Source organism: Camellia sinensis, chromosome 2 (genome assembly GCF_055761805.1).
Source record: "Camellia sinensis isolate YWXY chromosome 2, ASM5576180v1, whole genome shotgun sequence".
In the NCBI taxonomy this organism is placed as follows: domain Eukaryota; kingdom Viridiplantae; phylum Streptophyta; class Magnoliopsida; order Ericales; family Theaceae; genus Camellia; species Camellia sinensis.
In genome coordinates this window covers 217,016,349-217,042,610 of record NC_138962.1, presented here as the reverse complement: position 1 = coordinate 217,042,610, position 26,262 = coordinate 217,016,349, and the positions used below count along the sequence as shown (strand labels likewise).

Here is a 26,262-nt window from a genome sequence, read left to right as displayed (position 1 = left end):
AAGGTCATGCAAGAACAAACACAAAAACATGGTTTTCGTTCCAAACTCTTCGATCAAAATGGGACTTTGTTCAAGAACACATGAAAAACCATTTTCTCTTTCTAAAACCAACTTCAAAACGATGCATGACATGCAAAACAGATCCGATCATGCAATGCAGCTAGATATTCAGCAAGAACAACCAAAGGAGATCAAGATTCTAACCTCAAAACTCGGATCTAACGGTTCAAGCCACAAAGATCAAGCTTGGAAGACTACTCTCACTCAAGAACTCTTCTTCCTCCTCTCTAGAGCTTCTCTCTCTAAAACAAAGATTTGAGACAAGAAATGATTTGTTTCAAGGTCTGTCGGCTGCCTTAACAAACAGCTCGGACACGTGGCATTACCGGGTTGGTTCAGCTCCAAAAAGGTGATTGATGGACAAGACAAGTCTCTGACAAAGCTTATGCAGCAAGCTCGGGTAAGACACATCGGCAACAAGATGACATCGGCTCAAAACAAGGATCCAACAACGGGATGGAAAAACATCGGCTAGGGAGGACGACACTTTGACTAAGCTGTGCCACACCTTGGCCGGGGTGCGCCACATCTCGGCCTAGGCCATACCTGCCTGCGGACAAGGTTCAAGTGCAAAACATCTCGGCAATGAATGCCCGAGGTGAAGAAGGGTTTGAACAAGATCTCAAGATGGTTCTAAGTACAAAGGGTCAAAGGCGGACTAAGCTCAGGATGATCTCGGCTACACACACACTAAGCAAGGAACAAAATCATGCAAGCAACTTAAGCAAATCAAGCCAAGATAAAACCTTTAAATTAACATAAGCGGCAAGACCATGCAAGAATGTACGCAAATATGTCAAGAGCAAGGTGAGGGTTGTCACAAGTTGGTTCAGGCAATGAGAAAAAGTGTTTATGCAGGACAATTAAATATGTTGTTCATGCAATGTGTAATATGCAATTTTATGTATAGTCTAGCAAAGACAATTAAATATGTTGTTATTAATATGCAATGTGTTTCTTAGTAACTTTCACAATTAAATATGTTGTTATTAAATTAAATGTGGCGGTGGCAGATGGGTGGTGGGTGGTGGTGGCAGATTGGTGGTGGTGGCAGGTGGGTGCTGGGTGGTGGTGGTGGCAGGTGGGTGCTGGGTGGTGCAGGGTGGTGGTAAGTGGGTGGTGGGTGGTGGTGGCAGGTGGGTGCTGGGTGGGTGGTGGTAGGTGAGTGGTCTAAAATTAGTAAAATAATTACACCTTATTAACTTATATATTGTGAAAAAATATTTGTACATGGCATATCCGTGTTTTTGACTTTTTCTTTTTAACTTTCTGTAAATTTTGTTTATATTAACTTTTTTTTTTCCTTTTCATTAAAAAAAAGAATGTTTATTATTAATTTATAACTTGTTTTATTTCCTGTCAGAACATTAATTTATTATTTTACACATCTTTTTATAAAAATTTAAAAAATTATTAAAAAAATATATTCCCAAGCACAGATGAAGAGGTGGAGCAGATGGATGGTAACTTGGATGGTGATGGTCTAATTGATTATAAGGAATTTGTTAGAATGATCTTGGCTGCATGATAAGTTCACCATTTAAAAGTGTTAAAAATAAAAAACAAAAATTAACTACAAAATAAAAAATAAAACAAATAAAAAATAAAGCATCATCATAATAATAATAATAATAATAATAATAATAATAATAATAATAATAATAATAAAATTAAACTAAATTAAATTAAATAAAAAATTAAATTAAATTTTATTGTTTTATATCACCGAATTTTATAGCAAAATATTATTTTACATCAAGAATGTCTAAAATATTATCACCGGATTTCTAATTTTCAATGTGTTTCCAATTAATTCACCAAAATTTACACATTATTATTATTATTATTATTATTATTATTATTATTATTATTATTATTTATTTATTTTTTTTTTAAGGTGGGTGGTGGTGGCAGGTGGGTGGTGGTAGGTGGTGGTGGTGATGGGTGGTGACAGATGAGCGGTGGGTTGTAACGCCCTCAAAAAATATAATATTAAACCCATCAATATAAACATACATTTATATACAAACGATCCACATTTCCTCAATTCATCAGAGTACTTCATTACAAAAGTATTACATGTTAACAACAAAAGTAAATGCCCTACGGGCTTACAGCTTTCCAAGTTAACACTTGGTTACAAAGAGAGTATTGACTCGGTTACACATTAAGCCCTTGGCATAGAATTTACATGTAACACATCAAACGGAGATAAGAGAACAAAAGTCTGTCCGCCTCTAGCCTCCCAAGCTATGTCCTTGGAGGTGGCATGCTACCTGAACCTGAAATGATGTTCCCATATAGGGTGAGCCACAGCCTAGCAGAGATATACTAAACCAACTATAAACAATGCCTAAAAGATTAGCAACTGAAAGATGGTCAATACTTATACCTCCATTTATATCTTATTTCAATTCCATAACAACCAAGTCTACGTTACAATTCACTTTTCATTTCTTATTCAACTTTGAGTTTGAAAACAAGGCTCAGTATTCTGGCCAAAACATTTGATGAGGTTATAGTTCATCACTAGATCACTTTCAAAATTCACAGTGGATACACATCTTGATGTTATATCAATAACACACAAACTACTTCCATACTTCACAAACGATGATGATATACATTTTAGTGTTATATCAAATCAAACCAACTTTTCAATAGATAAGCATATGAGCTATATCAATACCACAACAGATAAGCATATGAGCTATATCAACATTCCAATAGATAAGCATATGAGCTGTATCCACACTTCACTAGACAAGCCTATGAGCTATATCTACACTTCTCAAAGACAAGCATATGAGCTGTATCTTCACTTCTCTAGACAAGCATATGAGCTGTGTCTACGGAGTTCATCCCCCATCTCCTCCCAATCCTATCCGGTTTAAAGGTACATCCCCCATCTTCCCCTAAACCGCGGAGTACATCCCCCATCTCCTCCTCTACACAAGCAATGCATATAAACACAAAGGTTCTATACACAATATAACGCATGTAAACACAGAATCACATACTCAGTCAATCAATACATAAAGTTAATGTATTCTACCAACCGTTTACACATAATGCATATAAACACATTGGTCATATACACAATCACTCAATACAAACAGTTAATGTATTCTATCAATCGTCATACTCTATGACACATCCGATTGATTAGTTTTAGTTTGCCTAATCATCCTGCATTGTCTACAACAATCAACACTACCCTTCACCGGTAGCCCAAAACAATTATTTCTAAGCAGGAAATAAATGCACAAATGGATAATATATATCAACATTTCGACTAGATGAGCAATAAAAGATTCGTCTACACTCTTTAATTTTGTACATTCCCAATTTCAACATTCTCAATTCAATTCCTCGTTTTCTTCAATTAATTATATGCATTAATTAATTAAACCAATTAGGGCAAATTACCATAATTCACAAAACAACCCTAAGGTTCCATTTCCATCAGTGTCCCAACATTAATCTCGTTTCTCTATGCCTAACATGCATATAGGTTTATATATATAAAACCCCGACTTTTGTAAAATTACACAAAGGCCCAAACTTTCTCAAAATTACCCAACAACCCCCAACATATCAAAATGCTAAAATTCAAAGACAAAGCTCATAAGATGAAGTAGGTTATCCCTACCTCGAATGATGGGGCTCAACGAAGGAGATGAAGAAACGGAAATGCTCCAAATCCCGAAATTTTCAGATTAGAAGATAGCCCTCGACGATCAACACAACTTTTGTAAAGGCCCAAGGTGAGAAAATAACTCCTACTAGATCAATTCTAAGAGAGAAGTTAGGGTTTTAGAGTGAGGTACTCTCCAATGGAGGTTTTGAAAAAGTAAGAGAGAGAAAGGAAATCAAAAAGTGATAAAAAAAGGTGGTTTCACGAACTGATATAAAAGTTGGTCCGCTCGAGCGTACAACACCCCGCTCGAGCGTCAGACACAGGTTCACGCTCGAGCGTCCAAATATCCGCTCGAGCGCCGGATGCACTCTCCCAGAATTTTCTGCAGACGACCAAAATGCTGAGAGGAGGAAATTCACGCTCGAGCGTCCAAACTGCCGCTCGAGCGGAAAGGCAGCAACAAAAGCCCGCTCGAGCGTCAAAACTCCGCTCGAGCGGAGAGACCAAAACCTGGGCAAAATTTCAAAGCTTTAAAACACAACCAACTAATTCCCAACTTGCCCAACACAACCCAAAACTCTAAAACAAAGAGTAAGGGATAGAAATGAGGATAAGACAACAACGAATCTACGGAACTGAGTCCAGATTACATTTAAACAACAACAGGAAATACCGGGATCGCTATATGGGTGGTGGTGGCAGGTGGGTGGTGGGCGAAGTCATGTAATCAAGGTGTCATTATTTTAATTTTTTTTTTCTTTTTAACTTTCTGTACACAAGTTTATATTAACTTTTTTTTTTCCTTTTTATTTTAAAAAAAGAATGTTTATTATTAAATTTTTTTTTTGGTACACATGTTTATTATTAATTTGTAACTTGTTTTATTTCATTTCAGAACATTAATTTATTTTTTTGTATTAATTGATACAGACAAATTATTTTGTAATTGTTTAATTTTTATTCATTTTATTGAAATGAAGGATTTGTTAGACATTTATTAAGCACTAAATTATTAATTTTTGTACAAATAATTTTTCCAATGCATAATCTTTTTTGTACAGATTGTTATAACATTGTAACTTGTTTTACAATGCTTCCAAAAAAAACGCTATTTGTTATTCATTACGTGAATAGAAAAGTTTATAACTGTAGACGCGCCCGCGTGGGGCCCTCGCTACTACAGTTCGGACTCGATTTGTAGTCACGGTTCTTAATCTTGAACCAAAGAGTCCAAATCTGGCAAATCGTTTTGAGAAACAGATTTTTGAAAAGAAGTGCCAAACATGGACTGCTTTGCCAGATACAGAGTCGCCACCAAAATATTTTTTAATGGGGAAATTTAGGAAACCCTGACTCGGTGCCGAAGGCCACATGTCCGTCATCACCGGAGTTGTCTCGGCTCGGGAACTTGGGTACGATCAGGGAAGGTCAGCTATGAGCACCCCCTTTCGCCCGGTCCGAAGACCGGCCTCTACTAACCATGATATCCGATTTTGAAAACGTTATGGGCTCTTATTCCATTTATTAGCCTAGAATTACTATGTTATGCGCGCAACAAACAAGTATAGACTAGATTGCCTAATTCGGAAATAAGCATTGCATATCCATTTGTTTTTAGAAAACACTTTTGGAATTTGCTACTCGCAAGTAGGCTAAAATACGGATTTCAATGAGTTTCTCCAACTCAAACAATCTAACCTTCACCCACAGGCATTCAAACAATTTATCACATAAGCATTTAGCCGCATGGCAAGCATACTGTCATGGCAACACTCACACGCATGCGAGATGCTAAAGCTAAAATACTTACATCGTACTCCGTGCCAAAACGATAAACTAGTTAGCAAACATGCATGTCCTAGTTCGTGTTAAGAATGGTTAATGCATCGCATGCAAAAATGAAATCTAGACAGGCTCGGCTAACCCTAAACATGGTATGTGAAGTGCGATCGATTGATGCACGTATTCAATTTTTGAATTGAAGTACAAATGCAGTTAGCATGATGTACTGAGCCCAATGCATGCAAGACAAATGTATGGATGCACGCATGCATAGCATAAGGTATGCTAAATTAAACATGCCCTAATCTACCATCATAAACAGGTAAATAAAAGGGAAGAAAGACGTGAGGTTGGAAGACATACACACACTCACGCACACTTATTACAGATTTGCCCTCGCTCGGAGGGACCGAATAAATATTACAAATTAATTAACTACGCATGTAACGCCCTCAAAATTAAACCCATTATATATATATATATCATTGACATGCATTATTTAAAGAAAACAATTTATTAATTCATTCATCAGAGTATTACTAAATAAAAGCATTACATGTAACATCGAATAAAATGCCCTACAGGCTTACATCTTTCCAAGCCAACACTTGGATACAAAATATGAGTTCTAACTCAATACAAGAAAAGCCCTAGGCTTGAATGTTTACATGTACTAATAAATAAAGACAATTAACTAAAGATAGTCTTCTTTAAAATCCAGAAGCCAAACCCTCCCAAGCTAAGTCCTTGGAGGTAGCTTATCACCTGAACCTGAAAATGATGTTCCCATAAAGGGTGAGCCACAGCCCAGTAGAGATATACTAAACCAAATATAAGCATTGAATAAAGCAATAGCATTCAATAATTGGTTAACCAAGATAATCAGTTATATCTTTATACAGTTTCATGACATTAATGTCTAAGACACGTTTTACTTTCCAATATATTAATTCAATATGGCTCAGAACCTGGCCAAACTTACAACAGTGTACTATATGTATCAAATTCACATTCTTCCAATATCAACCAACAATTGAGACTCAGGCTCAAATCAAAACACTTCATACTTCCAAATTGATACACATTTTAGTGCTGTATCAATAAAACACTTCTATATAAATAAGCACACATAAAAGTGATGCTAATGGAGTCCATTCCCTATCTCCTCCCAAACAAAATCCGGTTTAGAGGTCCATCTCCTATCTTCCCCTAAACCGTGGAGTACATCCCCTATCTCCTCCCACACAAATCAATGTATGAAAATACAATGCTCAATCAATACACACATTTTCTGTATCAATGCAATAGTCAAAATTAATGACTTAACCAATGTGATTAGTTTCAGTTATTCCTAATCCACATTCAATGTCTACAACAATCACGACTATCCTCCACCGATAGCCCAAAACAGTTATTTCTAGACTGGAAATAAATATATCAACAATTCAATAGACGAGTGATTTACACTATCCAACTACACCATTTAAGCATTAAATTTCCCAATTTCATGAATTTAACCAAAGTCCCCAATTCCCTTAAACCAATTATACAAATTAATTAATTTAAACAACTAGGGTTTTTCCCAAAATTATCAAAGTAACCCCAACTTATCAAAATACCAAAACTTAGAACAAAACTTATAAAATGGAGTAGGAAATCCCTACCTCGAAGAAAACAACCCAAATGGAGAAGACAGAGATGAATACCCAAATACCAATGTGCTCCAAATCGCCAAATGTTCAGATTAAATGAAAGCCCTCGACTCCCTCTATCTTTTTAATAAAGCAACTAGGGTAGAAACACACTCTAAATAGATCAAACCTAAGAGAGAAGGTGAGTAGGGAGAGAGAGAAGTCGGACCTAGGGTTTGGAATCAAAAAGAAGATGAAAAAGACTGATCAAAACCCGCTGCTGTCTAATTAAACTGGACAGGCTCGCTCGAGCGAAAACTTGGTCGCTCGAGCGACCAGACACAGAGAAGATACGCTCGAGCCAAGGAAGCCTTGCTCGAGCCAACAACCCAAAAGCTCGCTCGAGCGAAAGAAAGCTCGATCGAGCGAAGAACTCAAACCCCCAGGTCTGAAACCAGACACACGCTCGAGCGAAGGAACTATTGCTCGAGCGAAGATCGAACTAACTCGCTCGAGCGAAGAAAAGCTCGCTCGAGCCAAAAACCTCTATTCTCAGGTCTAACTACAAAACGCAGTCCTCGCTCGATCGAAGAAACCCTGGCTCGAGCGACGGACCAAACAAAGAGCTTGCTCGAGCGAAGAACTGCTCGCTCGAGCGAAGAGTCAAAATTCTGGGCAGCAACCCATTGCTCCCAAGCTCAACCAACCTGCTACAAACCTGCCAATTGCATCCCCCAACTCAAAATAGGAAATTAAAGGACGGTAACAGTCAAAATACAATGGTAGGAGCTACGGAACCTAAGTCCGGATACAATAATCATATGGGAAAAGACCGGGGTCGCTATAACCCAAGCTAATTAAATATTACAAATTGCCTAATTAATTAATAAACTAATTAAACTAGGAAAAGCAGTAAACCGCCTCGGGAGGAGGGCCAGATGCAATGCGTGTTCGGGTCTTGCTCGGAAGTGCACCGCCATGCATAGTCTGCCTCTGTTTTCCCTGCTCTGCCTCTCTGAAAACTGCCAAAGTCCCAGGGATGCCTCTCTGGATACTGGAAATCACCACCGGCTGAATAAAATTACCACCGGCAGTGGTATATAGTCACCGGCACAGGATGAATCCATCGGCAGGAAAATAATTGCCGGTCGGCAATATACACTGCCGGTCGGCAGAGAATGCCTGCAGAACCTGCAACTCACAGCAGCAGAGGACAGAACTTGCATGGCAAATGCAATTCAAGCAATTTATGCACCAATCATGTCTCTTATCATGGTAATGACTCAAAGGGACATACTTCTCGGTTCCCAGACCACCAATCACGCATTTCCATGCATGATGGCCCAAGTGACCAAGTGTGCAACTTTCATGTCAAATGAAATGCAAACCAAACAAACAAATCAAGGCCCAATTCCTATCATCAAGTCAAGGAACAAGGCATGCATGCAAGATGCAATGCAACCTAGGCATGCAAGCTAAGGATGCAACATGGCATGGCAAGGCACTTATGCAAGCATACAAGCAAACATGAGGCAATGCTAATGGATGAAAATATGGACTTATGCATGATTTAGGCAACTCTAAATAGGCCCAAAACAGCGGCCAAAGTGACCAAAATAAGGGACCAAATGCACACACACGCATGCACATGTTAAGGCCAACACTTAGGCACAAGTGAGGCAACTCTCAAACACATTTGAAAGAAGGATATCATGGACAATTAGCATGCAACATAAGCCCTGAAAATCATGTTAAAACATGGTGCCAAACCAAGCAACAAATCAAGCTAAGTATGCAACAAATGACTCAAGTGCTCAAAGTAAACCAATGGAGTATTGAACTACACTTAGCAAGACCAAACATGGCATGAACTAAATGACTAAAAATAGAATTTTAGCACATAAAATAAAGCCCAAAAGACCACTTAGATGTCATCTAAATGGCTCAAATTCAAAGGCATGCACAAGTGCCAAAACATGGAGCATACTACACAAGCTTCCAAAGCATTAACGATTCGTCCAAGGTAAACATATAGGCATGCAAATGGGACTGAAATGACATGGTAGATGGTTCCAAATCACCAAATCAATACAAAAATGTCATGCTATACATTCACATGCTTAAGGCCAACAAGCCGGAATGCAGAGGGGCTATACTAAGCATGCCAAATCCGACCCAAACAACCATGGACAGACCTAAGACATGGCAAAATATGCACAAAAGCTTCACAAGACTAAGCCTAAAACATGCTCTAACAAGGGCTAACAACCTAAGGCACATTGAGGCAATAACATGGCATTACATGGTAGGTATACTAAGCATGTATGGTGTACCAAAACCAACAAAAATCAGAGGTATAATATGACATATTAAGCACAAAAAAACAGCCAAGGCATGGTCAACATGAAGCCTAGCTAGGTGCTCTCTCAAGAGGCCAAAAATGGTCCATTTTAAGGACAAGAAGGAGAGGGGGTGGCCCTCTCCTTTTGGAGACTTCAAGGCACCATCTCCACCACTGAAATCCCTCAAGATTTCAGTGGTGAAGAGGCCCAAACACCAAAGTCTCGAAACTAGCTCAAAATGGCTCAAAATGGGGCCTTTCAAGGCCTAAGAGGGGTCAAACACCCTCCAATCAAAAAACACTCTTAATAAACAATCAAGAGGACTAAAAAACAGAACTTTTTTGTATTATACACTACGCACAAAAATAGTTCAAAGATAGGTAAAAACAAGATGCAAAAATGGGATAAAAAGGGGTAAGATTCTTACCCTTGAAGACCTCTTCAACAATGATGCTCCAATGGCCCTCCTTGGCTTGAATCCAACACCAAAACACCAAAATCAGTCCCTTAGAACCTCAGTAACCAAAGGAAGGTGAAACACTAGGTGTTTATGTGCAATAGTATGGACTAAAACACCTAGAACACTAAAGAGAGGGAAAGAGAGATAGGATATGTATCAAACCCTAACCCTAAAACCAGAGCTCTCCTCTGTCTTCTCTCTCTCTAAAATTTCTAAAGTCTCTAAAGTGTCTAACCCTTGCAACAAGAGAGAAGACCTCTCTTTATAGAGGCTTTTGTCTTGTAAAGCTTACAAGACAAGCTTCTAAAGAGGGAGATGGGAGCCAAAAGCAAGACAGCTGTCTTAAAATATCTGCAAAAGCAGATGCACAGTAGTCGGCCAGCCAAAAATGCCATCTTGGCAAAATAGAGTGCCGACCGGCAACAAATAGTGCCGACCTGCAACAAAAAGTGCCGACCGGCAACAAATAGTGCCAATGGCAGCAAAAACCAGCCGGTGACCTCTAGCCACTGCCGGTGGTGTGTGGGGATGTCTCACAAGGCATTCCCTGCCCCTCCAAGGCAAAACACAAATGTTTGGTGCAAAACCAAACACTAAACAGTCGAGTTCGGAGATCTTGAGGCAAGGCTCGCGAGCCGAGACCTCCGGGAACTCCAAACGAACACGAACATGGATAATCACTGAGTGTTCCAAGCGGTGACGTCCAAGTCTTGAGGACGGTCAAAAATGGGGTGTCTACAATAACAAAATAACAAAAGTAAAACAATCACAACAAAATAAGGAAACAAATAACCAAAACAAAAAACGGAAAAAAATGTAACCACTACATCTGTGAACCATTTAAACTGATTTTTGAACAAGTTAAGCATCATTGTCAGGTGGTGTTGGATGTGGAAGGAAATACTGATGGTACAGCTGAGTGACTCGATGGTCAATATGATCAATGTGGTTCCTTGTCACTTCATCACGTCTCTCTAAGTCTACACGAAACTCACCAAATTGTTGAATTAGTGAGTTTTGAGTGGTGGCAAATTCATCGAACCGAGTACCCAATGTATTGAGCTGATTAGCCATTTGTTATTCCCATTGTAGGCGCTGATTGTACCGTTCTTGTTCCAAGGCTAAATAATCAGTCCAGTAATGGGGTTGTTCATTTGGTGGCATGACATTGTCATTGGGTTCTTCCTCATTAGGAATTGGTTCATTTTCAATATTAATAGAGCCCATCAAGGTGTCAGCACCACCAGCTCGGGTCAGTGTGTACTTAGAAATTGGTGAACTGATTCTCACATATCCTTCACCTTCAAGGTTGACATCATGCGCTTTGAAAATTATGGTTAACAAAGCTCCAAAAGGTAATGACCGGCCACTCAGAGTATCTAATTTTGTAACCATCATTTCTTTGAGTAATATGAAGAATAAATCTAATTTTTGACCAATTTCAAAACAATATAACATTAAAATATGAAACCGTATCAAAATGGCCTTTTTTGGGAGTGACATTTTCAACTATCCATCGATGAAGAATACGAAGGTGGGGTTTTAAATGCCTGACCAATAAATTAGTGCCACTCAATCGGTTGTCACAAATTGTGGTATAAATCTGAGTGACATAATCAACAATTTTTTCTAAGGTAGACTCATTTTGAAAATAGCATTGTAAATCTCCTGTTTCAACTCCAATAATTTGTGCGAAAGCACGAAAACTGAGTGTGATTCTTTTCCCCTTCACATAAGAGGTCAGATTGAACGGTTCATTTTGTTGGTCACCAGGTGTCAAGTGAACATAAAATAATTGTATAAGACGGGGATATACCTTATTTGGTAAATTAGTTAAAGGTAATCATCCCATTGTATCTAATTTACCAAGTAAGAGCGGATCATATTTAGAAGGTAGTTTTACATTTCTTCCTGTAACAATTGGTTGATTAATAAAATGTGAATAGGCTTGTTCATGATGATACGTTAAAAAATCATTATTCAGATTGTCATGATGTTGTTGTTGTGGTTGATGTTGTACAGGGTTTGAGGATTCACCACGTTCAGGTCTGGTTCGTTTTGTTCTTGGCATGATGACTGCAAGAGTGAAAGAAAAATGTATGAAAAATGTATATTAAAACATATGAGTTAAGAAAAATGTATGGAAAATATATCAAAAACAGTATGATGTTGGTGTGAAAAAATGGAATAGATATGAAAAAAGGAACAGATCGGCAAAAGATAGGAAACTGATCGGCAACAGATAGAAACTGAGTGCGAATTGGTGTGAGATGGGATGACCGGCCGGTTAACCGCTTGGTTGTCCTAGTCCGGCTAACTGTTCTTCGACTATCTGAAGCTACTCTGATCTTCGACTATCTGAAGCTACTCCGAATAAAATATGAAATGTGAAGCTAATATGAACTGGATGAAACTAACCTGTAATTGAAATCTTCCTTCTTCCTTCACATGGATACACTGAATTTAATTAATGTTCTTCTGTAAAGGAGCTGAGATGGTGAAGATGGTGTTCTTCTGTGATGGAGCTGAGATGGTGAAGATGGTATGGTTAAAGGAATGAGGATTCAGATTTTATAGAAAGGCTGAGGTTCAGAAGGTTCAGGTTGTTAATTTTTTTATTTTTTATTTTTTATTTCTTATCTATTATTTTTTTATAATATTATTAGTTTTTTAATAATACTACATCCGTATACTGAACACACAGCTGCATCGTCTGCATGGTGTCCCTTTTCTTTAGCCCAGTGCTGAACACACAGCTATGATACAATAGGTGGTAGGTAGTAGATAAGTGAAATTACTATATTACCTTTTTATTTTGTTCTTATGTAACAACTTCTCATTTAAATCAAGAGGGACAAAATAGTCATTTTGCATGCCACTTCACCCCAATTATATGAGCTTCATTTTGCACGCCACTTCACCCCAATTATATGAGCTTCACGGGTGTTGATTATGGAAGTACAATAATGCATGGTCAATCTGTTACGACTTTATTACAAAATTAATAACGTGTAATAAATGAGAAAAAAGTTAATAATGTTTTGTAAGGTTTACCTTATGATTTTTATTTTAAAATATTAAACTTAGTGTATTTATGTTAATTTTTTTTAATATGTATTCTCAAAAGTTGTTGACTTTAACAAAATTTTAGAAAAAATTAAAAAAGGTATTGTACAAGATGTTTGTACATGCGTACAAAATGAATTGAAGAAAAATTAATTGACACAAAATAATTGACATAGATTTATTTTAAAATGAAAAAAAAAAATTTAAAAAAAATTATTCAAAAAAACTACTTAAAAAAGATTACTTGAAAAAAAAATCAATTTTTAATTTCAGTATTTTAAAAATAGTTTGGTTATTACTGTTGATAAAAAATACGGATATCGATATATAAGTTGTGTGTTTAATTATAAATTTTTGATTGAATTAAGTTTTGAAAACTATTTTCAAAACACATCACCAAACAAATTTTCTTATTTCACCTGTCACATCAAACTTTCAAAACTTAATTTAAAATACATCTTCAAGACACATTTCAACACTTTATTTAAAAACCATAACCAAACAAATTTTTTACACTCAAATCATAATTCTACAATTCACAAACTCAAAATACAACTCATACTCTCAAATCATATTTACAAAACTCTACCAAACGCTACCTTAGGCTCTGTTTGTTTGTGTTTTCAAATTACGTTTCAACACGTGAACTCCCGCTTCACGTTTGGATAGGACGTTCAAAATACAATTCCGCGTGTTAATTCAAATTACAGTTTGAAAACCCGTTTGGCAGCTTGTACTTCAGTGCTTCACTTTCAACGTTTCTGCCTTCTTCTTCTTTTGATCTGAAAAGCTTCCATGTCCTTCTCCATTGTCTCTGAAAATTTCACGTGAACCTCATCTTTCTTTCTCATTTGATTTGAAAAGCTTTCATGTCCTTCTCCATCATCTCTGAAAACTTCACGTGAACCTCATCTTTCTCTGTATCAGACATCAGTACTTAACATTCGTCACGCTCTGTATCAGACATCAGTACTTAACATTCGTCACGGGTAGGCTTCACTCATTTTATAAATAATGAATCCACCCAACCCGCTCCCTACTGGTATCATCTTCCACAAATCGACTGACTTACAATATGTGCGTTGCGGAAGATTCTTATTACGGGCAACCAAACAACGACGAGTGCGAGGTGAAATAACTCACAAATTTATTGATTGAATTTTGTTATAGGGAAATGATTTGAAAAATTCATCCCTAATTAAATTTTTTTTTTCTAGGTCAAATTTATCAAATCTACTGTCGAATTGGACGAGCAAAGAGTGGCACATTCAGTCAATATACACATTCCATCACCGGCGATAACTATTCAACTCCCACTAATCTGGTAAATAAATCCTTCATCTATTATATGAAAATGATTTCAAACGAGTCGAAATCAGTTCTCAAATCTTTTGTGAGAAGTGTAGCCGACTATTTTTTTAGTTTCAGATGTTTTGTGATTTTCTTGAACTATTTCAACCTTTTACCAAGAAGAATAGCCACTAATCTGGTAAATAAATCTTCATCTGTTATGTACAAATGATTTCAGAGAAGTGGAAATCAGTTCCTAAATGATTTCTGAGAATTTGTAGACGAGTATTTTTCATTTCAGATCTGAAAAGCTTTTTAAAATCTGAACTGTTTGAACCTTTGCACGAAGAAAACCTGAGCCGGCAGTGCCTGGGACACCCGGCCGATCGTCCCTCGGGTCATCCAGCCGGTCGACCGGCCGGTCAACCCACCCATCCTCCCCTTCGCGTACAGCCTTTTCTGCTTTTCCTTTTCCTCCTTTATTTCTTCCTTACTTCTTCTTTTACTGGTTTTTTTTCTACTATTTAAAGACAATGTTACTTGATTTTTTTTTTATTTGTGGTTATATTTCTGCTATTTAAATTCAACTAATCTGTTATGTATTTTTTTCCTCGAAATAAAATCATCTGTTTTTTTTTCCTTATCTGTGTTCTCCTTCAAACCATTTTGCTCTGTTATTCTTGTATATCCACCCCCAGACTAGTTTAAAATGCTCTGTTATTCTTGTATATCCACTCCAGACTAGTTTAAATATAATTTGTATGTTTATAGATGGATGGAAATAATTCCGATGACAATACAAAAATGTGGACACCCAGAATTGAAACGAAATTAATAAATATGTTGAGAGATGAGGTTAGAAACAATCAAACAACGGGCCGTACTACTTCGTGGACAATTAGGCATTGGAATCATTATGCATATCAGTTGCACAACATGTATGGATTTCGGTATACGGGAAAGCAGGTGCGCCAAAAATATCAGCGACTGAAAGCTGATTACTAGACATTTGAGAAACTCCAGGCACAGACTGGTCTGGGATGGGATCTCATTATAGGCACTGTTGTTGCACCCGATGAATTTTGGGATAAGGTTTTTCATTAATCTGTACTATTTTGAAATTTTATTTTAAACATTTCATGATATATACAGTGTTTAATTCTTTAATTGTAATTGTTGTAGGCTAGCAGAAATGTGAAGAAGTTTAGGACAAAAGGGTTTGAATATTTTCAAGAAATGACAGAAATTGTTGAAAATTGTTGTGCCACAAGGGCCTTGTCTCGTGCATCCACACAAGGAGCCCTTGACTCAGAAGAAGAAGATGACATGTTAAATAAATTTTGGAACCCTAATGTTGGTGGGAGTAATACTGCTAAGGCCATTCCTGGTGACTTATTCGGGGATGAGTACATGGATCCACCAAAGGGCAAAAGTCACAAGAGGGGCCCTGCAACCAGCCAGACTGACAGTGGTCGTTCAAAAAAGTCACGGTCAAGTGGGTTTGATGATGTGTGCGCAGCTTTCACATCCTATGTACAAGAAAAAACAGGACATTCACGTGCACGAGAAAATGAGACAGAGGCTGTAAGTGCAGGTGGTGATGATTATTCCCATGATGCATGTCAAGATGCGTTGCTAGAGCTTGGGGGCATACCACCGTTGTAGTACGTTAGGGTACTGACACTGTTCAAGGATAAGGAATGGTGAAGGTTTTTTATGCGCACTCCTACCCATTTGCGCCTAGCCATGATCCTCGTTTTGCAATGAACTGAGAAGTTTTATTTTGCTTGTGTTAGCAAATCTCCTTGCCTGAACTGTTTGATGATTTCATTATTCTTGATTTGGTTTTTATTATTTTTTTCCATTCCATGATATCTTCTTTCCTTTTCTATCTTCGTATGTTTTTTTTTGTTGAACTTTTAAGTATTTTCTGTTATATTAAAATTATGTTGAGTTATTACAATATCACCACGAATTAAACAAATTTTGTTCTCCTATGAATTTTACCGTACACTGATAAATGACTACGGTCAACTATTCATGTACTAACTTTTTCATTCTATTTCACCAATAATGCTAACTGTTACAGCATGAATAACATATTTTATAATTATGCTTTTACTGTGATGTAGACAAAACCATATGTCATCCGACAGAGAAAACAATACAATGAAGATCTCATCAGAGGAGGATGAGGTTATTGAAGATTTTATGGATTTTTTGATGATTGTTTTCATGCATGACCATATCAACGCATCAAGTAGTCGCCGACTGCAGTGAATGTGTCCATTCAAAGGTGATGATTACATCTTCAGCCTATTAAATGGCCATCCAGAAACAATGATGAACGTTATGCGAATGGATGCACAAACATTCATTTTATTGAAAGACACTTTACTCCATAATGGCTTTATCGATACTGAACATATGCATATCAGTGTGGAGGAATCGCTTGGAATTTTTTTATACACTTTTGCACAAAATGATCGCCATCGAATAATTGTAGATAGATTTCAACACTCCACGGAAACAATTTGTCGGCACATAAAAATTGTTATGCGGGCGTTGTGCAAGCTTGCATCATCGGTTATCAAACCACATAACCAAGACGACATACCGGCAAAAATTTTAAATGACAGGAGGTTTTTTCCCTGGTTCAAGGTACAAACAATATGACTGTCCTGTAAGTTGTACATATCAACAAGAGTTAATAAATATATATTTTTTTAATTATAAAAGTAATATCCAAGTTTGTTTCGCTTTAATGTCAAACAAATATCTGTCAATTAGGATTGTGTCGGTGCTATCGATGGCACATTGGTGGATGCATGGGTCCCTGATTCAAGACAAAATACATTCCGCAGTCGGAAAGCAACGGTATCGCAAAATGTACTCGCAGCTTGCGACTTCGATATGTTGTTCACATTTATTAATTCTGGATGGGAAGGTAGCGCTCACGACAACGCTATTTTGGTTGACTCTATTACACGAGCTGATCTACAGTTCCCACACCCACCCAATGGTGACTGCCCCTAAATAACATACAGTACACTTTTTTCCTTGTCTTTTATTGTACAAATCAATTGAGAGAACTGTGTATTCATTATTTACATGTAGGCAAGTCCTATTTAGTTGATGCTGATTTCACGAACATGCCTGGATTTCTTGCTCCATTTCGGTCTCAACGGTATCACTTGCAAGAGTTTCGTGGCCGTCGTTATGCAGGACCTAAGGAATTGTTTAACGATTGACATTCGTCGTTATGCAATGCCATAGAAAGAACATTTGGTGTTCTGAAGAAGCGCTTCCCAATGTTGCGGTCCATGCTAAATTACAAGTCTATAAGACAAGGGCCTCTCGTGATTGCATGTTGTGTAGTGCACAATTGGATACGTTTGCATGCAGCTATGGACCCATTCTTTATGGAAGCTGATAATGAAATGGCCGCTGAAGTAGAAGCAGATGGGCTTGTTGGAGACCAAGCTGACTATGTTGACATGTCACAACATGGGTTAACGTACCAATCGAACGTTAGGGATGCAATTGTTACTGCTATGTGGCAAAATCATGTTGGCCATGAATAGAAAAGGGATGTCAACAAGGCAAGTAAATATCGTACTGACTACTGGTTTTAAATGTGTAATTATTTTACTAATTTCAGTCATTATGACACCGTTACTACATAACTTCGCCCACTTTATGTAACTGTGATTTACTAACTTCTTTTATCTTCTTGTAGGATAACTAATACTGAGGCCAACGATTGGGCTAAATGACAATGAAACGAAAGAAAACACAAAGATCATCACATGGGCAATGAAGATAATGGTTTTCTTAGTAACGAAGACAATTAAACATGTTGTTCATGCAATGTGTAATATGCAATTTTATGTATAGTCTAGCAAAGACAATTAAATATGTTGTTATTAATATGCAATGTGTTTCTTAGTAACTTTCACAATTAAATATGTTGTTATTAAATTAAATGTGGCGGTGGCAGATGGGTGGTGGGTGGTGGTGGCTGATGAGTGGGTGGTGGTGGGTGGTGGTAGGTGGGTGGTGGGTGGTCTAAAATTTGTAAAATAATTACACCTTATTAATTTATATTTTGTTAAAAAATATTTGTACATGACATATCCGTGTTTTTGACTTTTTCTTTTTAATTTTCTGTAAATTTTGTTTATATTAACTTTTTTTTCCATTTTCATTAAAAAAAAAGAATGTTTATTATTAATTTGTAACTTGTTTTATTTCCTGTCAGAACATTAATTTATTATTTTACACATCTTTTTATAAAAGGTCAAAAAATTATTAAAAAAACATATTCCCAAACACAGATGAAGAGGTGGAGCAGATGGATGGTAATTTTCCTGGATGGTGATGGTCTAATTGATTATAAGGAATTTGTTAGAATGATCTTGGCTACATGATAAGTTCACCATTTAAAAGTGTAAAAAATAAAAAATAAAAATTAACTACAAAATAAAAAATAAAACAAATAAAAACTAAAGCATAATAATAATAATAATAATAATAATAATAATAATAATAATAATAATAAAAAATTAAATTAAATTAAATAAAAAATTAAATTATGTTTTATTGTTTTATATCACCGGATTTTATAGCAAAATATTATTTTACATCAAGAATGTCTAAAATATTATCACCGGATTTCTAATTTTCAATGTGTTTCCAATTAATTCACCAAAATTTACACACTATTATTATTATTATTATTATTATTATTATTTTAAGGTGGGTGGTGGTGGTGGCAGGTGGGTGGTGGTGGTAATGGGTGGTGGCAGATGAGTGGTGGGTGGTGGTGGCAGGTGGGTGGTTGGTGGGTGGTGAGCGAAGTTATGTAATCAAGGTGTCATTATTTTAAATTTTTTTTTCTTTTTAACTTTCTATACACAAGTTTATATTAACTTTTTTTTTCCTTTTTATTTAAAAAAAAGAATGTTTATTATTAATTTTTTTTTGGTACACATGTTTATTATTAATTTGTAACTTGTTTTTAATTTGTAACTTGTTTTATTTCATTTCAGAACATTGATTTTTTTTTTTTTGTATTAATTGATACAGACAAATTATTTTGTAATTGTTTAATTTTTATTCATTTTATTGAAATGAAGGATTTGTTAGACATTTATTAAGCACTAAATTATTAATTTTGTACAAATAATTTTTCCAATGCATAATCTTTTTGTACAGATTGTTATAACATTGTAACTTGTTTTACAATGCTTCCAAAAAAAACACTATTTGTTATTCATTACGTGAATAGAAAAGTTTATAACAAAATAACAAAAGTAAAACAATCACAACAAAATAAGGAAACAAATAACCAAAACAAAAAAAGGAAAAAAAAATGTAACCACTACATCTGTGAACCATTTAAACTGATTTTTGAACAAGTTAAGCATCATTGTCAGGTGGTGTTGGATGTGGAACGAAATACTGATGGTACAGCTGAGTGACTCGATGGTCAATATGATCAATGTGGTTCCTTGTCACTTTATCACGTCTCTCTAAGTCTACACGAAACTCACCAAATTGTTGAATTAGTAGTTCTGAGCGGTGGCAAATTCATCGAACCGAGTACCCAATGTATTGAGCTGATTAGCCATTTGTTGTTCCTATTGTAGGCGCTGATTGTACCGTTCTTGTTCCAAGGCTAAATAATCAGTCCAGTAATGGGGTTGTTCATTTGGTGGCATGGCATTGTCATTGGGTTCTTCCTCATCAGGTATTGGTTCATTTCAATATTAATAGAGCCCATCAAGGTGTCAGCACTACCAGCTTGGGTCAGTGTGTACTCAGAAATTGGTGAACTGATTCTCACATATCCTTCACCTTCAAGGTTGACATCATGCGCTTTGAAAATTATGGTTAACAAAGCTCCAAAAGGTAGTGACCGGCCACTCAGAGTGTCTAATTTTGCAACCATCATTTCTTTGAGTAATATGAAGCATAAATCTAATTTTTGACCAATTTCAAAATAATATAACATTAAAATATGAAACAGTATCATAATGGCCTTTTTTGGGAGTGAAATTTTTAACTATCCATCGATGAAGAATACGAAGGTGGGGTTTTAAATGCCTGGCCAATAAATTAGTGCCGCTCAATCGGTTGTCACAAATTGTGGTATAAATCTGAGTGACATCATCAACAATTTTTTCTAAGGCAGACTCATTTTGAAAATAGCATTGTAAATCTCCTGTTTCAACTCCAATAATTTGTGCAAAAGCACGGAGACTGTGTGTGATTCCTTTCCCCTTCACATAAGAGGTCAGACTGAACAGTTCATTTTGTTGGTCACCAGGTGTCAAGTGAACATAAAATAATTGTATAAAACGGGGATATACCTTATTTGGTAAATTAGTTATAGGTAACTGTCACGACCCAAACCCGCACCTATAGGTTTAGCATCGTAACCGGCCAGTAATCCATGAATTACCGAAGGCCTCTGAACAGATTAACAAAATTAAGGGGCTAGCGAAAGCTAATACATAAATATAATTGTCTAATGAGCTGTGCTAACTTATATGAAACAGAATATTTAAAAACTTTATATACAATAACCAAAAGTCATACATTCATTATACCCACACACATAGTAATAACTTAAGTCCAGCCAACAGAATTAAATCAAGTTATACATATACACAGAACCAACAGATCTTGAACACAGGACACTTTGGGAACCTCCACGTGAGGCACAATGGTTGGCTGACAACAGGACACAGATCCAGACAAAAGCCTTCAGGCTCGGGCTCCAAAATGCTCACCTATGCATATATATACACACGATGAGCTAAAGCCTAATGAATAACATTAAGGTAAAGGGATTAGTGAATGGAATCCGAACATATCATAAGCGGAAACAGATCATAGCATAATCATTCTCATATCAGAACATAATAATGGTACATCCTATAGAACATATCACAGAACGTCTTCCGACTAGAGTAATTGGTTCCGAATACTGATTAAACACATATCACCACAATGAAGTGGCTAACGAGATCTCGTAATTACTTGTATGTCATGGACCCGCATTTTCATGCCGTCCCCCTTGACTTGGGACTATCTATGGATGCCATAATATATTTCAAACTTGGGATGTTCGTTCACGTAAACAAATATCATTTCAGAAATCATAGCTTATCACATTTCATTTGGAACATAATTTCATATAAACGTAACTTTACAATAACGTTACTCACAGTGGTTCTTGCAAACGGTCAATCAATCCTCGAGTCTTGACCTACAATCACAAAATACATAACACCAACAGATCTTATCATTACACAAGTACTTGGCAAACATGGCTTAACTTACATTACATTGGTCTTTGTTAATTCTTAGCTCATTGCTTAAAACACACCTACTTGCCTTTCCTTAACTTAGTACATTCATTCCTTAGTGTGTTTCTAATCCATAACCTCCTTAATATGGCTTAATTAAAGCTTAGGAATACCTAAGATGCAATGAGGATGCCAAAACATGCCTTGGAACACTTGGTAAAATTTCTGAAAATAAGGTCCACGCTCGAGCGTAGCTTTCCTCACTTGAGCAGACATGCAAAATGTGAATGGTCGCTCGAGCACACATTCCTTCACTCGAGCGATCTGTAAACGACATAAAACTTTTGGGAGCTTGCAATTCACGCTCGAACGGACTTTTGGTCGCTCGAGCGGAGTGCATGTACTCAGAGGGGTCGCTCGAGCGTGAACTCCCACGCTCGAGCGTAGATGCAAAGTCTGGAATTTTCAGATTGCACCTTCAAGCTCAAAACTCAATTTTAACCTTCAAAACACATCTCTTGAGACCCAAAACTTGAGACAACATAGTAAACTTGTAAAACATGATGAATTAAGCATTATTTCATAAAATCATGGCCCAAGAGTTTGTTAAAAACTCACAATTTCAACTTAAAACATGATGAATGTTCATGAACACAACATGCAGGAATTTTTCTTGTATCAAACTCCTCAAAACATTATCAAACCCCACAAAACAACTTAAAACTTGATGATTTCCCTAAATAAAGATGAATTTCAAACATGTATGAGAGAATTCTTGGAGTTCATGCCCAATTTGTGAGAAAATGCACATGCATGCATGAATTGCAACTCAAATCTTTATTCTAAGCTCAATGTACACATTCAAACTCTTAATCTTGAAGAAATTCATGTTAAATGACTTAGTTACACAATCTAGAGGTTGTAATCTTACCTAGAGTCTTGAATTAGCTAGGTACTTGCACAATCTTGGTGACTTCCTTCAATTCCTTTTCAATTCCTTCAACTCTCTCTCTAGAATGCACTCTCTCTCCCTCTCAAGTAAATTCTCAGATTTTGGCACTCAAGGAATGAGGGGAAAGGAGCTAAATGTGTTGAATATAAAGTTATGATGCCAAAATACATTAGTTAGAATATTAGGCTAACCAAACATAACTTAATTAATCGTTCTGAATCAATTTTTAATAAAATTTGCCATATGGTTCTAAAAATTCCAAATAACATATTAACGTAACTAATTCTGAATTCAGATGCCGATAAGGCTTTCAATTTACATATTAAAGTGGAATTCCAAACAAATATTTCTATAGGTAACAGATAGAAGGCCAAATATCATGCAATTTACATACTAACCCCATAATTCATTTGATCCACTCAATTAGCATCATTAAATACGGATTAGTGGCTAATTACGGATAGGGGTTGTTACAGTAAGTATCCCATTGTATCTAATTTACCAAGTAAGAGCGGATCATATTTAGAAGGTAGTTTTACATTTCTTTCCGTAACAATTAGTCGATTAATAAAATGTGAATAGGCTTGTTCATGATGATACGTTAAAAAATCATTATTCGGATTGTCATGATGTTGTTGCTGTGGTTGATGTTGTATAGGGTTTGAGGATTCACTATGTTCGGTTCTGGTTCGTTTTGTTCTTGGCATGATGACTGCAAGAGTGAAAGAAAAATATATGAAAAATGTATATTAAAACATATGAGTTAAGAAAAATGTATGGAAAATATATCAAAAACAGTATGATGTTGGTGTGAAAAAATGGAATAGATATGAAAAAAATGAATAGATTGGCAACAGATAGGAAACTGATCGGCAACAGATAGGAACTGAGTGCGAATTGGTGTGAGATGGGATGACTGGCCGGATGACCGTTCGGTTGACCGCCCGGTTGTCTTGGTCCGACTAACTGTTCTTCGACTATCTGAAGCTACTCTGATCTTCGACTATCTGAAGCTACTCCGAATAAAATATGAAATGTGAAGCTAATATGAATTGGATGAAACTAACCTGTAATTGAAATCTTTCTTCTTCTTTCACACGGATACACTGAATTTAATTAATGTTCTTTTGTGATGGAGCTGAGATGGTGAAAATGGTGTTCTTCTGTGATGGAGCTGAGATGGTGAAGATGGTGTGGTTAAAGGAATGAGGATTCAGATTTTATAGAAAGGCTGAAGTTCTGAAGGTTCAGGTTGTTAATTTTTTTTTTTTTACTTTTTATTTCTTATCTATTATTTTTTATAATATTATTAGTTTTTTAATAATACTACATCAGTATACTGAACACACAGCTATATCGTCTGCATGGTGTCCCTTTTTTTTTAGCCCAGTGCTGAACACACAGCTATGATACAATAGGTGGTAGGTAGTAGATAAGTGAAATTACTATATTACCCTTTTTTATTTTGTTCTTATGTAACAACTTCTCATTTAAATCAAGAGGGATAAAATAGTCATTTTGCACGCCACTTCACCCCAATTATATGAGCTTCATTTTGCACGCCACTTCACCCAAATTATATGAGCTTCACGGGTGCTGATTATGGAAGTACAATAATGCATGGTCAATCTGCTTCGACTTTATTACAAAATTAATAACATGTAATAAATGAGAAAAGAATTGATAATGTTTTGTAAGGTTTACCTTATGATTTGTATTTTAAAATATTAAACTTAGTGTATTTATGTTAATTTTTATTAATATGTATTCTCAAAAGTTGTTGACTTTAACAAAATTTTAGAAAAATTTAAAAAAGGTATTGTACAAGATGTTTGTACAAGCGTTCAAAATGAATTGATAGAAAAATTAATTGATACAAAATAATTGACATAGATTTATTTTAAAATGAAAAAAAAAAATTGAAAAAAAAATTATTCAAAAAAATTACTTGAAAAAAAAATTAATTTTTAATTTCAGTATTTTAAAAATAGTTTGGTTATTACTGTTGATAAAAAATACGGATATCGATATATGAATTGTGTGTTTAATTATAAATTATTGATTGAATTAAGTTTTGAAAACTATTTTCAAAACACATCACCAAACAAATTTTCTTATTTCACATGTCACATCAAATTTTCAAAACTTAATTCAAAATACATCTTCAAAACACATTTCAACACTCTATTTAAAAATTATAACCAAATAAATTTTCTACACTCAAATCATAATTTCACAATACACAAACTCAAAATACAACTCATACTCTCAAATCGCATTTACAAAACTCTACCAAACGCTACCTTTATTTTTTTGGGACACTACGTGATGCATTATAAGGGGACTATTGTACAGGATCTGGATTCACCGAGACAACGGATGATTGAAATTAATTTTGTGGTTAAATAAAAAAAAATTAATTATTATTGTATATCATTTTATTTTAAATCATATATTCTAATTATAAAATTATTTTATTTTTATCCCTTCAATTGGTTGAGTTTTTAAAAAAAAATTAAAAACCATTTTTTATGAAAAAAATTATGCTTTTCTCTTTTGAGTAGAAAATAATTTTATAAAATTTTAATTGCATATATTTTAGTGTTCATTTTTTTCAAATAAGTTTTTAATTTTGTAAAATAATATTTGAAAACTCAACAACCAGAATGTTTATATGAATTTTTGTAATTTAAAAAGATAAATTGATTTTTAGTGATAATTAAAGGAATAAATACAGTTTACATAACCTTAATTTTACTTACTTTCTTTTTGAAGAAAATTCAAAAAGGAAAAAATTCCGACCTGCCGGATTCGAACCAGCGACCTAAGGATTACAGCAGATAGCCAACTACAGTCCTCCGCTCTACCAACTGAGCTAAGGTCGGTTTCTTGCTTAGTTTTCTCAATATATAAATATTAATAAGTAAATTACACTTTCAAACTTTTCAGCTTCCTCTAAATTTCACTTTAATTTTGATGAAAATACACTGTTTGGATATATTAATCTATTGCTATACTTCATTGTATTATCTCCTTGTTTTTATTTTATTGAAGTTTCTTCCTATCATTACTCCAAAATTAAGGAGGTGGGCAAAGTGGGGTTGAGGTAAAGAAACTCATTTCCCACAAGGAGGGGGAATGATAGAACAACAAAATATTTCATTATGGATTGGGGTGAGGATAGATGAGATATTGATATTCAAGGATCGTTTTATGATGAGGATATATAGGGTATTGATATTCGAGGATCATTAGAGTAAGGACGAACGGAATACTTATAGTTAATAATTGATAATAAAAATCAAGTTGACGAGTGAAGACATGTTTGATTGGACGAACTGGATAGAAGAGATTAGGATCCATCGAACTTAAATCTTGAGACTGTGAATCCCCTGAACTATTTGGTTGGATTGAATGTGTATCCCGTATTTGTTTCTCATGGAATTAGATGTCTAAAAATGACTATTTGTACTGAATCTAATGTTTGGTTAGACGAACTGGATAGGATAAATGAGTAAAGACTATTTTACTCTTTTTTTAGTTGTTTATTAAGTAATAGCAATATTAAACACATATTTAATATTTTAATTATTTTTAGCTAGATTAAATAAAAATTTATTTTATTTTATTTTATTTTTTACACAATTAAATAAATTTATTTTTTTTAAATAAAATAAATAAAATATCAATAAAAATATATGTTATTTTTTTAATTAAAATTTT

General features: G+C 35.4%; 1 protein-coding gene and 1 non-coding gene across 2 annotated transcripts; one reads left to right on the top strand and one right to left on the bottom strand.

Moving 5' to 3' along the window:
• Window positions 1–16,903: 16,903 nt before the first annotated feature.
• Window positions 16,904–17,522, top strand: LOC114281508 (uncharacterized). The gene is made up of 3 exons (XM_082913424.1): window positions 16,904–16,954; window positions 17,062–17,293; window positions 17,389–17,522. Exons 1-3 carry the CDS (start codon window positions 16,904–16,906, stop codon window positions 17,520–17,522), a joined length of 417 nt encoding a protein of 138 aa, XP_082769550.1.
• A 7,813-nt stretch (window positions 17,523–25,335) lies between these two features.
• TRNAY-GUA (transfer RNA tyrosine (anticodon GUA)) lies at window positions 25,336–25,424 on the bottom strand. Its single transcript is given in 2 exon segments — window positions 25,336–25,371; window positions 25,388–25,424. It is a non-coding gene; the product is annotated as a tRNA-Tyr (tRNA).
• Between the last annotated feature and the right edge of the window lie 838 nt (window positions 25,425–26,262).

Coding starts and splice junctions, on each gene's coding strand:
- LOC114281508 (XM_082913424.1), top strand. CDS start 16,904: ATGACAGGAGGTTTTTTCCCTGGTTCAAGGTACAAACAATATGACTGT. Junction 16,955..17,061: donor ACAAACAATATGACTGTCCT/GTAAGTTGTACA, acceptor TCTGTCAATTAG/GATTGTGTCGGTGCTATCGA. Junction 17,294..17,388: donor GTTCCCACACCCACCCAATG/GTGACTGCCCCT, acceptor ATTTACATGTAG/GCAAGTCCTATTTAGTTGAT.